Source organism: Asterias rubens, chromosome 11 (assembly GCF_902459465.1).
Source record: "Asterias rubens chromosome 11, eAstRub1.3, whole genome shotgun sequence".
NCBI lineage: Eukaryota > Metazoa > Echinodermata > Asteroidea > Forcipulatida > Asteriidae > Asterias > Asterias rubens.
Window position 1 is genome coordinate 5,624,174 of NC_047072.1, and position 15,707 is coordinate 5,639,880.

Below are 15,707 nucleotides of genomic sequence, written 5' to 3' on the forward strand. Positions count from 1 at the left end.
CTTCGATGACCAATTAAGCAGGTTTGTTATTTTATGCATATGTTGAGATACACCAAGTGAGAAGACTTGTCTTTGACAATTACCAATAGTGTCCACTGTCTTTAAAAAATGGTTGGTGTTTTTTTTCTCCAATGAACAGCGCCAAGCCGTACACCCGAATGAAGTTGATGCTTGTGGGTAAGTCTTGTATCGGCAAGACAACCCTTCTGAATGAGCTGAGGGGAAAGGAAGGTGTTGGGGGCTCCACACCAACCATCAACCCAGAGGTGAGAATACTGACCTTAAGGACCAATGTCGTACGCAGATACTGTCTGCCTCTCCTTCCACTCTGGGTGTCAGACTACTTGTAAATTTCGTACTGTAGCATTTCAAGGGCACCAATGCAATGAGTCGGGGGGGGGGGGCATGGAGGTAATCGCCTTGATTGCCTTCGTGAATCAGGAAAGACCATCCACCCATGCCATCCATATGGAAGCTGGTGTATCGATAGAGGCCAGGTCTGAGATCATTGGTCAGCATGCTGTTTTCCGGACTCGCCATGACACTTGTATGGACATTTCCCACTTCAAAACGTCTCTTAAAACACATATTTTCGGATTGACCTATCAACACATCTGAGAACTCTTTGATTGACCCAGACCAGCGCCTTTGAATGTTTAAGAGGGAACGTGTGCCCTCCAACTGCTTTGTGTTACTATTATTATTACAAGCGATTGATGAATTTAAACATTTTTTCTTTACCAACAATATTTTTCAATTTTTCACTGTTATGATGTGTTGTTCTTGTTGTTGTCGTCAGACCTTTGCAGAACGACAGGGGAATACAAACATCGGAGGGAAAACCATGGGAGGCAAGTATCTGTCGACGGTAGGAGTAGATGTCAGCGAATGGACATACTGTAAGAAGAAGAGTAAATATGGAAAGGTCACCTTCAGTACGTGGGACTTTGGTGGTCAGGTAAGCAACGGTTCTGTTTCTTATCTTTAGTTTTGTGGTTGTCGTGGTGTTGGGAATCTGAGTGTTCTTGAAAAATTTACATCCTTAATTTGATTGTTTAATTTTGAACAAACCTTGCAAATGCCCATTGACTTTATAAAGCCACTGGACACTATTGGGACCTCAAAATAATTGTAAGCATAAAAACTAACCTGGTACTGAGCAATAAAAGTACTGTTTTTTTTTCAGCGAGTGGCGGATATGCGCGCTATTGTTATATAAGAAGTGACTATTGTTACTTTTTGGTTTGGGTTTGTTGCAAACATTTCAATTAATAGTTTCATCAAATGAAACAAATTCTCTTTGCATAAGATGAATTGCTTTATACTTTCTGATAATATAGAGTAATGTTGAAGTCTTATATAGTGCATGTATCTATCATCTACCAACACAACTCAAGGCGCTTAGTATATATACATTTATAAAGAAAGATAGGTAATGGAAGTTATGAATTCTGAGACCCAATTATGTAGCACCTTATAAGGGTTCACAAGGTGCTGAGAGCATACAGCAGCCACAGCCAGTAAGATCGGGGCGAACTCCTCTTTTTGAAAAGTGCATTGGGTTCTTTTAATTGTGTTACACAACACATGGGACCAACGGCTTTTCGCCCCATCTGAAGGACGAAGCAATGGTTAAATGTCTTGTTTAAGGACACAAGTGTCTTGACTGGGATTCAAACGCCCCATCTGAAGGACGAAGCAATGGTTAAATGTCTTGTTTAAGGACACAAGTGTCTTGACTGGGATTCAAACCCACACTCCCATGACTTAATCACCAGAACTTGAAAATGATGGTCTTAACCGCTCGGCCATGACACCATCAAACATAATACGTAATATCATCACTGGATAACAGACTGAACATTGTTTCTTTTCATACCATAGGAGGAGTTCTATGCGACCCATCAATATTTCTTGACAAAACGGTCCTTGTACCTGGTGCTTTTCAAGATTACCGACCGAACGAATAGTATCAATCTGATTCAGCAGTGGCTCGTCAATATCCAGGTAATTCCAATTGATCTCAATGTTCATCATGATTTTGACCTGTGTGTCCCACTGCTGTTGTTCTGTTGTTGAGTGTGATTGTCTGTCTGATCAGTCTGAAAGCACTTTTCTCATTTTTTTTATAGTGAAGGGCGGGGGATTTGATGACAATTTTATTTTTTACATGGAACAGCTTTATTTGTGATTGTTAAGAAACACTTAATGTCTAGTTTTTGTTACAAGGGTTGTGGGTGCGAATCCCACTCGAGTAGTATTACTATAGTTTATTGTTACTCTTGTTGCAGGCCCGTGCCCCTAACTCCCCCGTCCTGCTGGTTGGTACTCACTACGATGTCGTCTTGCGACAGAAGTCCAAGTATTCCAAAGATTACTGGCCGGAGTTCAAGAGAAAGATCATGGAGCGATTCGTTCACATCGCCCACCCTCAGGACATGGGTCTCCCTAACGTCGTGGACTGTATTGAGATATGCTGCTTACCGGTGCCTAAGAGTTATAACGTCGGATATCTGAGGGATAGGATCTATGATGTGGCCTTCTCTCTCACAGGTAAACTAGACTAAGAGAATAAAAGAGAGGCGATGAGCTCTGAAACGGCTGAAGGGGCTTTTATCCTCTAGCCACGACCCTGCCGGTTTTAAACAGCTGTTTTGTTAAAAAGCGAATTCAATTTACAATATAGACAGTCTGTGACAATTTCTTTTTTTAGTGAATTTTTGAGTTTGTACATTTAATTTTTTGTTTAATAATTCTGTTTGGTGTGCGCTCTGTAGATAAGGTGCGGTACTAATAACATTGCATTCTGCATTTGTAAATTAGTGTAAATAAGGTTGTGCGCCAATCACGCGAAGCTAGCCGGTCTTTAGCAGCTCCAGCTATGTGACATGCTCTCCATCAATAGAATGGACCCTTTCCATGAAATATGCTAATTACATTCACGCATGCGTACAGACCCTGTTGGTTGGCAAACACCATAGAGTTGTGCACTAAGCAGACGCACAATTGCGTCTGCGTCACGCACCCATTAGCCGTGTACAAAACAGCGCGATGTTCCCTCATTTTGCCAACCAAAACGTTAGTGCGCACGCGCTATGTTCAATTTACATATTTCATGGGAAGGGTCTATTAGCTGGTGCGCTCAAATGAAACTTGTGGACATTTTGTTTGTTTTCCCAGAGGGTCGTGATAAGGATCCAATGTTGATGCAGAGAGTTCCGACGTCCTACTTAGCTTTAGAGAAAGCCGTCATGCACATTGCATCTGAGATGCGTAAGGCGAAAACTGAACCAGTCGTACCCGCTCTGGAGTACAGGTAAGATGTGGTTTTGAAGAAGTTTCAAAGAAGTTTGATATGTCTGTTATAGCTATTAGTATCCGCGCCTTGATATGTCTGTCAGGGAGTATCTAAAAATGCAAAGCAGGAGGAATGATGATTTGGTTTTACTCATACACCGACACACACACTGGACTCTGGAACGTATGAATAAACACTACTAGACACATTTCGGTATTGACTCAATCGACCTGATGTCATCATCAGACAAATCTTAGACGCGCCATATTGGTGGGCAATGGCACTGCGCATTATTCGGTGAAGTGCGCATTTTAGGTGACGCAGTGTTTACCATACATGCACACCTATTGACCACAAAAATGGTGAGCGTGGCACAGTCGTCGCGTGTGACTTGCAAATAAGAAGCTGTTGGGGTACTTGCTGCCCAAAATATTAGATTTGAAATGCCTCAAGCTATCAGGCAATCTCGGCACAGTCGGCCATAAGAATGCAATTTTTGTGTAAATTTGCTGCTAAGCAATTCTATTATGTGCTTAGCAGGTTTTTGTGCTTACAGGGTTTATGAAATTGGTCCATGATTGGATGTTTAAAAGGCCTTTTGTGCTAGCTTTGCTATTTCGTGTCAAAGAACCTGTACCTAAGATGAGTGGGTACTTTACTCCATTGTAACTTTATGTCGCTATTTGTTTTATTCTAGGACTGAAGTGACGCGAGTAATGTTGGAACAATCCCAGGTTTCCTTCCACGACAAAGAAGACTTGATGCAAGCAACAAGATTCCTCCATAACAATGGTGAGACAAACACTTTCATTGTCAAGAAAAACATATCCCCAATACCTATGTATTTTTCTCAAAATGTCACTCTCTTGATATTAATAATAATAATAATAGTATTGAAGTCTTATACATGTATAGCGCACGTACAGTATCTACCAAACAAGGTACATGTACTCAAGGCGCTGAGTATATACAAACTTTTAGAAAGACAGGATTGCAGTGATGAATTCTGAGACCCAATTATGTAGCACCTTCTAAGGGTTTGCAAGGTGCTACGGCGCATTAAGCAGCCACAGCCAGGAACACCGGGGTGAACCCCTTCTCTTTTCGATAAGTGCACTGGGATCTTTTACATGCGTTATACACAACACATGGGACCAATGGCTTTATGTCCCATTCGAAGGATGAAGCAACGGTTAAGTGTCTTGCTTAAGGACACAAGTGTCACGACTATTGTAATAACAGGTCACCGTGGAGGATTTGCAGTTACAAGGTTGTGGGTTCTAATCCTACCAAGTTAACCAAGCTGATTTCACAATGACTAGAAAGTATTGTTGCTACAATCGTTCCTAAATCACAATTTCTTGATTTGTGCAATTATTAAACCAATGTTTGTAATGAGAGAGATTGGCTCTTGCAATCTTGGTTTTATATTACCTTATTGGAGTTTTTCCTTTGTGATTGTGCTCTCTTAATTTTTTTTAACTTTCTATTTTTGTAAAATAACTAGCAGCTCGGCTGCCGCTGATGCGGCGATTTGTATATTTAACCAAAAAAGAATTTATGAATGGGAGTAAAAGAGTAGTGACTCGTTCTTAAACTGCCGTTGACTCGTGGTCGTGCGAAAAAAGGCCCTCTCCTTCGGCTCGCCCTTTATCACACGGCCCACGACCCTGCCGGTTTTAAATGGTCGTTTAAGAACTTGTGCTACCCTTTTATTCCCGTATTTATGAATGAATGGTGACTGTGAGTGCAGAATAAAAAATAAAATATGTGTTTTATTTTGTAGGTATTCTATTACACTATGAAGACTCTATGCTGAGTGACTACTACTTTCTGGATCCTCAATGGCTCTGTGACACCCTGGCAAAGATTGTCACCATCCCAGAGATCAACCCTGATGTTAAGAAAGGTTAGTTCAAAGTACGAACCGATTTACCATCTCAAAATATGCAACTTTAAAGCCCTTTTCACAATTCTTTATTCCCCCTTGCCTCCGGGAATAACGGCCGGCCTTTTCACACTATGAACGCTCTACCCACGGTCTGCCCACAGTCTGCCCGGGCAAATAGGCGTATTTTCCTGTACAAAAATATCACAGGCATATTACTCGGGTGGGATTCGAACCCATGATCCATGCAATTCTTGAGCAGTGACTTACTAATTAGACTACCGAGATTGCCTGGTAGCTAGAGGCAGTTCGAATCCTATGTTTTGGCAGCGGGTACCGCAACGATATAATATAATGTTAATTATATCGATGCAGGCTAATAAAGCTGGAAGTTTTAGTAGCCCTGATTTTAAACTTGTATCAAGTGTCATAAATGCATCTTTCTGATTGCAGAAAGCATCCCTGAAAGTATAACTTGCTGAGGTGCTGTAGTTTTTGAGAAATGAGTAGAACAATGTCATGAAAATAATTTTCGTCTCAGTGATCATGAGACGAAAATTATTTTAGCATGTAAAACGTTTTTTCATGACATTGTTTTACTCATTTCCCAAAAACCACAGCAACTAATATTTTTTGGTACGCTTTCTACTATAATTTTGTTCAAACGGTGTAAGTTTAATGTAAATCTGTGGACATTGTGTTTTGTGCTACAAAAAAGTATCCAAATCCATCAAAGCTCTAAGAATCTTGATTCTTAAATCTTGACCCAGGTGTGATGCTGATTAAGGATCTCCATGATAAGTTTGAAGACTCCAGCGTGAAGGAGTTCATCCTGACCCTCCTCAATAAGTGTGAGGTTGCTGTGACGTACGACAACAAACATGTCTTAGTCCCATCTCGTCTGCCTGTAGAGGGCCTGGATATGACCATGATTCCCCTCATCAGGGAGCAAGTCACCAGTATAAAGGTTTGCCGCTCATGTTCCAACTTCCTTGATTAATTTTTAAAGACAGTGGACACTATCGGTAATTAGTCAAAAAAATTTTTAGCATAAAAACTTACTTGGTAACAAGCAATGGAGAGCTGTTGACTGTATAAAACATTGTGAGAAATGGCTTATCTCGCAACTTCGACGACCAATTGAGCTCAAATTTTGGGATACACCAAGTGAGAAGACTGGTATTTGCATTTACCAAAAGTGTCCTTTGTCTTTAATCTTTATGGAAAAACAAATCTCTGCTAGGATAGAAAAGTCAGGCCTTTAACTACTGTTTGCATTTATACCATAGGTCCTTTTGGTTTGTATGCAGTTTAACATGTTTAAAGCTTATTCTACTTTCTGACTGTTCATTTGATCATATAGGAACATAAACGCACACCGTCCCCAGTGTCTGGTTCCCTATCTCCCAACCGCCAATGGAACCGGAAAGCTGTCCGCGGTGCCTCCCCACCCTCGATCACTTCTCGTAACTACAGTCGTTCTCCGACGTCCCAGCGTCGTAACCAACGCGGACTGCAGGTACCGAGCGCCTCACTCAGCCGAGGAGAGAGCTCTTCCATGCCGATGCTAACTCAACAGTTTAACAGCCAGGCACGAGTAGATAATTGTAGCTCAGTTCCGTCGTCGACACTGCTCATTCCTGGATTGTCAACGGATTGGGTGTCACTGCCATTCGAGGTCGGGTGTCAGTCTGCTACACAGAGCACGTACAGCCACAGCTCTGGCGAAATACTCTTCAGCGGAAGCCAGCCCAGTAATGTCCAGGTAACTATCAAAGAGTCCACGACGGAGCTGGACAGTATGGAAGTTATTCCCATACCAAACCTGAAGGCGGCGATCCGACGGCTTTACATCTTGCAGTACATCCCTAGCGGATTCTGGTCGCATCTGATCAGTCGGTTCCTCTCCGACAAAACTTTCTGTAAGATCGTTCCGTCGTTGTATCCGATGCCGGAACGTCTCAAGGTCATGATGAGCCAGCCGGCCTTGGATGCTCTGGAGAACAAGTATCAGTGGATCGTTTGGCAGACTGGGATTGAGCTTCGGTTCTTCGGGGCGACAATCTTCCACGTGAAGGAGATCGTCGAAGAGATTCGCTCTAGAATCTTCGTGAACGAGCGGCGACCAGATTTCATCAAGGTGGTGAGCCCTGATGGTAGTGGATCGGGGGAAGACCGGGCCGTGTCCCTTTCCAGGAGCGGGCAGCTGGAGATCATGATCCCCAACCAGACCCTGAAGATCAACCAGAAGCTGACGACTGTGTCGCAGACACACTGGATGGAATCCGGCCAAGAGGTGGAGACAGAGCACATTGAGATCGCAAGCTCCCTGCAGGTAGCCTCCCGTCTGCTCTCCACGATCATGGACCTGATCGACACTCTGATGGAGAACTTCTACCCGTCGATCTGCGAACCACTCAGCATCACCTTCCAGGGGGAGCTCTTCATCACCAGACTGGTACCCTGCAACTGCTGCTGGCGAGACTACACCAAGTCCAACATCAGCGAGCTCGACGAGAGAGAGTGGGAAGTTGTCGACAGATGTGACTTTGATTCTACACAACAGAGTCTCCTCCTTCCGGATTACCCGTACCCTACGGAAAGATCAACGAGCTCCAACTTGTGCTGTGGACTGTCCTGTGCTGACAAACACTCGCACGGTGCCTACAGTGTGTTTACCTCGTACGCGGGAAAGGTAGACTCACTCCGGCCACGAGCCTACGCGATGAAAGACAAAGAACGCGTCGCTGTCAGCCAATCAAAATCCTCAGACCAAAGCGAATGCGCCAGCCAGGCCGATCTCTTGCTGACCGACTCGCAGGATATGGTCTTCCCTGATATGGTGTCTAACATCAACCTTGACTTGAGGTTCACAAACGCTATCGATATGAATTCGGACCCTACTGGCGATGTGCAGGTGTACGGGTTCTTGTTTGAGATGTTGGTACTTCAGGCGATGAAGACAGAGATTGTGACTTGCCCTGTTCATGGGCGGGTCAAGCTGAGCACCATTGCCCCAGATGTGGTAAGTTGCTTTGGCTTACATGAAATTAAAATAGCAAACAATTACGGCCGTTATCTGACAAAACAGCACAAGCCCGGTTCATACTTACTGCGAATGCGAATGCAGTATTGATGTTGATGTCACAAATTTGTAACAAACATTTCGCATAGTTGATGTTGGGTGACTGTAGGGCAGAGACGGTTCTTGTGATTGATCTAGCTAAGTAGCGCATATTTGTTGCAGTGGATGTATACTCCCCAGGGAGCTGAGATAGTTCAAGAAATTAATTAAATGGACCAGTGCATGACCAGGGGTAATAATATTGCAAACTCTTTGAGAAGCCCTTTGTGTGTGAAAAGCGCTATATAGAAACGGTTATAATGATTATTATTAATGCCGTCATAAATTCACAATTATTTGTTCACATTTACAGGTCTTCCATGACTTAGGTCCTGCCTTACTCGTTGACCGCAACACCCTAGAGGTTCGCCGCCTTCTCGGCAGCGGGACCTTCGGCCTCGTCTTCAAGGGTCACACCTCCCGCAGTCTCAGCGACAACAAAGTCCAAGTGGCCATCAAGATGCTGCAACCCTACCCCCCGGGTCAGGGGGCCGGGAACACCGACAAGCACCGGTTTGAGGTGGAGAACAATAAGTGGCAGCGGGACCCTCTGAGATTCTCATGTGAGGCGTTCCGGACGGCGCGTAAGGAGCTGTCCATCATGTTGAACCTGGACCACCCGCAGATCGTACCGCTCATCGGGTTCTGCCGTCAGCCGATGAGTTTAGTCTTAGAGTTGGCTCCGGAGGGCGCCCTTGATACCAAACTGGAAGATTACAAGAGGGTGGGAGCAAGGTTGACGCCCATATCGATGCAGAAGATTATTGTACAGGTAAGGATAATAGTTGGTTCCTTGGTGGTTTCCCTTTTGGTGTACCTCGTTATTGTGATGATTACAAAGACCAATGACTACATTAAAATTGTCTGGAATGAAAGGAAAACAGAAAAACAAAATGAGTCGATTGTCGACTACTTTAATAATAATAATAATAATAATAAACATTTCTATGGCGCTCTACAATTAACACAGCGCCTCACAAGAAAAACAAAATAACATAAGTAGAAAACAAACCAAAAGAAAATTTCAAGAGGCTCTCAGTGGGGAAACAAAAACGTTTTGAGAGACCGCTTGAAGATCGAAGTAGACTCTGTTTCTCTGACGTCACAGGGCAGTTGGTTCCAAAGCTTAGGAGCTGCATTGAAAAATAGATTGTCTCCAGCCTTTTTATAGGAGCGAGGAACAACCAAGCGTGTGACGTCAGAAGCAGAGCGGAGCCTTCTACGGTCTTAAGTACTTTAGTACTTGCAATGCTCCAGACATCCACACAGTGATATGAAGAACCAGCACTGCATACTTACATGTTCCTTACATGTGGTTTCCAGGAAGCACAACTGCTGTTTCATGCGGGCTCTGTATTATATAGGGGGGGGGGGCTTAATCTATTTTTTACACACTTAATTTTACACATTCTTTTCAAGGTCCCTACACACCTTGAAACGTAGATGCATGATGATGACTAGAGCAAGATACACAATGTAGTAAACATTGATACCGATTAAGAACTCAGTAGTGAAGTTAATAAAAAGAAGTTCCCTCGATCAACTAAAGCCAAAGTAGTAGTCCCTACTGGTCTCCTTCCCTAAGCCTGTGGTGATTTTACATGTTATTGTAATAGTGCCCTCTCTTGGCAGACTTTAGGCAGTTAAAACATGGCTACCTAGTTACAGACATGTAGCAGTTCTTGAATAAATATAATCAAAGAATAATCCTTGCCATCCGTGTAATCTCAAATCAAAACAAAGCCCAGGGGCCAATTTAGCACGCTTATTTTTCACATGTTACTGGCAAAAATTTCATGCCATATATTGCTTGTGACTGGTATTTAGCTTTTGTTTACTTAAGCATAACATTTGAGTGGAGTCTTGGCCGGTAATCTGATTTTACTAAGCAAGGATTTTTTTTTTGGCTTAAGCACTAGTTTGTGCTTAATCAGCTCTATGAAATTGGGCCAGGTAGTAGTTACATGTAATAAGCAGATCTAAGAGGTCTCCTGACTTCCAAAAAACTACTCTGCGGCAGTAGAGAAATTCTCCTGATTTTCTGAAAATCTACTCAGCACTAGTAGGATATATATCAAGATATTTATATTAACATTGAGACCAATATAAGAACTGACTCCGCGGTAGTACAGTTAATTACGATCCTATAAGCTAAAGTAGTAGTCCCAGCCTATTTTCTATACCATCCGCCTTGGTAATAGTGAAAAAGCAGGTCAGTTCTTTTCAGAACTGAGAAGTTTCCCGAACATCGAACAATCTACTCCGCGGTAGTAGAATAAAGAAAGACATTTCTCTAAGAACAAACTCTACCTGGCAAGTAGATACACACATGGTGTTACCGCAAACCAAATATAAACTGCTCACAAAAAGTAAGGAAACTTTTTTCAATCCAGTATATTTGTTATTATTTAATACTCTCTTTGTATATGGTATATATCATTGCAAAGCTGAACTGTTCCTCTTTAAAATGATACCACAGTTGCAATGATTTCATGTTGCTGGACTTGACCACGTTAATGAGAATGAGACAAAGTCACAACCCAAATGTGCCAAAATTAGCAATTTTGTGTTACTGTGTGAACAATCAAATTGACACTGTAATTCAAACAAGCAAGACAACTTACTGATCTTAATCCACTTTATTGAGACAAGAAGTTTGGTATAGAGCAAGACAACTTACTGATCTTAATACACTTTATTGATACAAAAAGTTCAGTAACAAGTGGATGATCCGAAGGCGTTGATGACGCCTTCTTCTCATGCTGCACACAAGTCTTGTGATGCGCTTATGAGCGATGGCGTTCCATTCTTTATTTAGGAACCTGGTTAGGTCAGCCACAGTTGATGTGTTTGTGGTTCTGGCGCGGACAGCGAGGCCAAGCTGGTCCCACAGATGTTCCATGGGATTCAGGTCTGGACTGTTAGCAGGCCAATCCATCCGGTGCACCCAAACATTGTTCAGGTAGTCAGTCACCAGTCGGGATTGATGGGGGCGAGCGTTGTCATCTTAAAAGATGGCATTTGGTCCAAGAGTCTGCAAGTATGGGACTGCATTCGGCTGTAGAATATCCTCTTGCAAAGGGCACTTCCATTGGGAAACCTTAAAGTCTATGGGACAAATTTGAAAGAGCACCAAGGTCAAGACCAGGGCCCAGTTTAATTGTGTCCGATGAGCTCACTGGTGCAAATCATTGTGTAAACCATTAATGGTTCTGAAAAGCTTGATCGGTTCGATTATTGAGCATTACCTATTGACCATTCACAGACAACGATAATTTTGGCACATTTGATTTGTGACTTTGCCTCATTGTTATTCGTGTAGCCAAGTCCAGCAACATGTAATCATTGCAAATGTGGTATCATTTTAAAGAGGAACAGTTCAGCTTTGCATTGATATATACCATATACAAAGAGAGTATTAAATAATAACAAATATACTGGATTGAAAATAGTTTCCCTTCTTTTTGTGAGCAGTTTATATTGATATTTGTTCTAAACACCATAACCTACCTAGCAAATACATTTGTACACATGATATTACCACAAACCAAATATAAAAAAAACAAGCAGAAAATAAGCAGACAAACCAATAAGTTAAGCAATCCAAACTTTTGGCACTTCCCTCAGCCATATTTACCTCTACTAAAAGGATCGTCTACAAAGTTCCACTCGATGATTAGATTTACCTTAATGGCAGTGGACACTATTGGTAATTACTCAAAATATTTATTAGCATAAAACCTTTCTTGGGGACGAGTAATGGGGAGAGGTTGATGGTATAACACATTGTGAGAAACGGCTCCCTCTGAAGTGCCATAGTTTTCGAGAAAGAGGTAATTTCCACGAATTTGATTTCGAGACCTCAGATTTAGAACTTGAGGTCTCGAAATCAACCATCTAAACGCACACAACTTTGTGTGACATGGGTGTTTTTTTCTTTCATTATTATCTTGCAAGTTCGAAGACCGATTGAGCTCAAATTTTCACGGGTTTGTTATTTTATGCATATGTTGAGATACACCAACTGTGAAGGCTAGTCTTTGACAATTACCAATAGTGTCCACTGTCTTTAACATCCCATAAGAACACAAAATCGTCATCATTTCTTACACATCCTGTTATTGGCATTTAATATTATGTACTAATCGTGCTGTTGTACTTATTTTGTTTACTGTTCTCCTTTTTTTCTCCAATATGGAAATAAATATTGATTGAATTGAATTAAATTAACTTAAAGGCAGTGGAAACTATTGGTAATTACTCAAAATAATTATTAACATAAAACCTTACTTGGTAACGAGTGATGGGGAGCTGTTGATGATATAAAACACTGTGAGAAACGACTCCCTCTGAAGTAATGTATTTTTTGAGAAAGAGGTAATTTTCCCGCATTTGATTATGAGACCTCAGTATTAGATTTTGAGGTCTCGAAATCAAGCATCTGAAAGCACTCAACTTCGTGTGAGACATGAGTGTTTTTTCTTTCATTATTATCTCGCAACTTCGACGACCAATTGAGCTCAAATTTTCTAAGGTTTGTTATTTTATGCATATGTTGAGATACACCAAGTGGGAAGACTGATCTTTGACAACTACTAATAGTGTCCAGTGTCTTTAAACAACTAATAAACAAACACTCTCTTGGTTCCTTCCTGCAGGTTTCTTCAGCCATTGCCTACCTCCACTGGAAGGGTATCATCTACAGGGACCTCAAGGCAGAGAATGTCTTAGTCTGGAGCCTGCCGGCCCCACACAGCCGGGATACCTGCGTCAAGGTGAAACTAGCAGACTATGGTATCAGTGTGTCTGCTATGCCGTCTGGTACCAAGGGATACGGTGGAACGCCAGGGTTTATGGCTCCGGAGATTGTGCAGTACGATGGCAAGGAGAAGTACACTGAGAAGGTTTGTGTTTTAAAGCAGTGGTTTATTTTTATTTTTAGGGGGTTGAATATTGACCCCGTGCACGCGAGTCACACGCGGCGACTGATGCCACGCTCACCATGTTGGTGGGCAGTTAGGTTTATGTGTATTACCGCCGCGTTGCCTAAAATGGGCACTTCACTGCATAACGCACAGCATACTCTGTGCATAGAGTTATATATGAAAACGCACAGTGAAATTGCCCACCAGTATGGCGCATTCAAGATTTTTCTGATGATGACGTCAGGTGAAATGGGTCAAAAGGGGTCTGGGAATGGATTTTTGCAATTGACTGTATTCGAACATGTCTACTTCACCATTGTCCAGTGGTCAGACTGCGGGACTCGCAATCACAAAGGTTGTGGGTTCAAATCCTACCAAGCTAATCGCTAATTTCACAATGACTAAAATAAGTATTGTTGTCTAGTTACTGACAGTGGACACTATTGGTAATTACTCAAAATAATGTTGAGCATAAAAACTTACTTGGTAACAAGCAATGGAGAGCTGTTGATAGTATAAAACATTGAGAAACAACTCCCTTTTGAAATTACACACCTTCGTGGGACAAGTGTGCCTTTTGCTTCCATTATTATCTCGCTACTTAGACGACCAATTGAGTTCAAATTTTCACAGTTTTTTGTGTGCATAATTTGAGACAAACCTAGTAAGAAAACTTGTCTTTGACAATCACCAAAGGTGTCCAGTGTCTTTAAAGGTTGGTACCAATTATTGTGTATTTGATGCAATTGTTACAGGTTGACTGTTTCTCTTTTGCGATGTTCATGTATGAGCTCATGTCAGTCCACAGACCATTTGAGAATCTGGTCGGGCGTGACTTTGGTCGTCTGTCTGAGATCATTAAGCAACTCATCAAGGATGGACAGAGACCTGTTCTCACCAAAAAGGTAAGATCCCTTTGTAACTGTGATCTAGTTATTATTGTGATTATTACTTGTGGAAGTGTTGTGGCCGAGCGGTTAAGGGCACCGAATTGAAACTATGGTGTTTCTGATCAGCAGAGTGTGGGTTCGAATCCCCAGCAATGACACTTGTGTCCTTAAGCAAGACACTTCACCATTGCTTCGCCCTTCGGATGGGACGTTAAGCCGTTGGTCCCATGTGTTTTGTAACGCATGTAAAAGAACCCAGTACACTTATCGAAAAGAGACAGGGTTCACCCCGGTGTTCCTTGTCCGATCAGCAGCAAATTGCGCCACAGTACCTTGTAAAAACATTACATGGTGCTATCAGAATTAAGTCTCATAATTCAAACGTAGTCCCACATCTTGTAGGAAATACTGTATGTTACAGCGCCAGGAGCGTCACTGAGTGACGGACATGTGCGCTATATAAGAAGCCACAATTATAATTATTATTATTATTATTATTATTATTATTATTATTACTTATTTTTGCTTTACTTCATAATTACATGTACTTGCCGTTATTTTTTAAATCAAATATTACAAACCACAAAGGAAACTGACTGGGTAAATTTTAAATGACTTTGGGTTGAACAAAGAACAATTTACTAGTGGGACTCGAACCAACGACTTCGGGATTAATGTGTCGGCGCTCTACAAATTGAGCTATCTACATGTAGCCTTATGTTGGCGGTCTCCCTATTTTGTCAATATCTTTGTTTGGGGGGCCAGTCAGAAGCCACACACTGTCTCTGCTGTGCCTTGAACATCTATTGGGATCGATTGTGTCGGCGCTCTACAAACTGAGCTATCTACATGTAGCCCTATGTTGGCGGTCTCCCTATTTTGTCAATATCTTTGTTTGGGGGCCAGTCAGAAGCCACACACTGTCTCTGCTGTGCCTTGAACATCTATTGGGATCGATTGTGTCGGCACTCTACAAACTGAGCTATCTACATGTAGCCCTATGTTGGCGGTCTCCCTATTTTGTCAATATCTTTGTTTGGGGGGCCAGTCAGAAGCCACACACTGTCTCTGCTGTGCCTTGAACATCTATTGGGATCGATTTGGCGCATTACAAATACCTATTATTATAATATTGTTATTATAATTATATTTGAATGTTGCCGCATTGTTGTTAACACAGGAGAAGCTTATCCTTCATACGTCGTGGACCTGATGGCGTGGTGCTGGTCCCAAGCATCCAGAAACCGTCCCACCATAAGACAAAATAAAAATAATTCCTGTAATGTTGCCGCATTGTTGTTAACACAGGAGAAGCTCTATCCTACATACATCGTGGACCTGATGGCGTGGTGCTGGTCCCAAGCATCAAGAGATCGGCCCACCATAAGACAAAATAAATAAATGAAAATAATTCCTCTAATGTTCCCGCATTGTTGTTAACACAGGAGAAGCTCTATCCTACATACATCGTGGACCTGATGGCGTGGTGCTGGTCCCAAGCATCAAGAGATCGGCCCACCATAAGACAAAATAAATAAATAGAAATAATTCTGCTCTAATGTTGCTGCATTGTTGTACACGC

At 42.1% G+C, this 15,707-nt stretch overlaps 1 protein-coding gene across 2 annotated transcripts in view; it reads left to right on the plus strand.

The window, feature by feature from the left end:
* Positions 1-15,707, plus strand: part of LOC117296446 (leucine-rich repeat serine/threonine-protein kinase 1-like) — a 60,398-nt gene that overhangs the window by 38,386 nt on the left and 6,305 nt on the right. Inside the window, exons 11-23 of one of the 2 annotated variants that reach the window (XM_033779385.1) lie at positions 140-266; positions 800-958; positions 1,885-2,007; positions 2,292-2,553; positions 3,181-3,316; positions 3,996-4,090; positions 5,085-5,207; positions 5,957-6,153; positions 6,550-8,211; positions 8,624-9,082; positions 12,969-13,214; positions 13,991-14,140; positions 15,434-15,546. In XM_033779385.1, the coding sequence (XP_033635276.1) occupies positions 140-266; positions 800-958; positions 1,885-2,007; positions 2,292-2,553; positions 3,181-3,316; positions 3,996-4,090; positions 5,085-5,207; positions 5,957-6,153; positions 6,550-8,211; positions 8,624-9,082; positions 12,969-13,214; positions 13,991-14,140; positions 15,434-15,526 (3,832 nt within the window). In that variant the 3' untranslated portion in view covers positions 15,527-15,546. Of the gene's footprint in view, positions 1-139; positions 267-799; positions 959-1,884; positions 2,008-2,291; positions 2,554-3,180; positions 3,317-3,995; positions 4,091-5,084; positions 5,208-5,956; positions 6,154-6,549; positions 8,212-8,623; positions 9,083-12,968; positions 13,215-13,990; positions 14,141-15,433; positions 15,547-15,707 lie in introns of those variants that run through there. The other variant, XM_033779384.1, reaches the window with a different exon arrangement.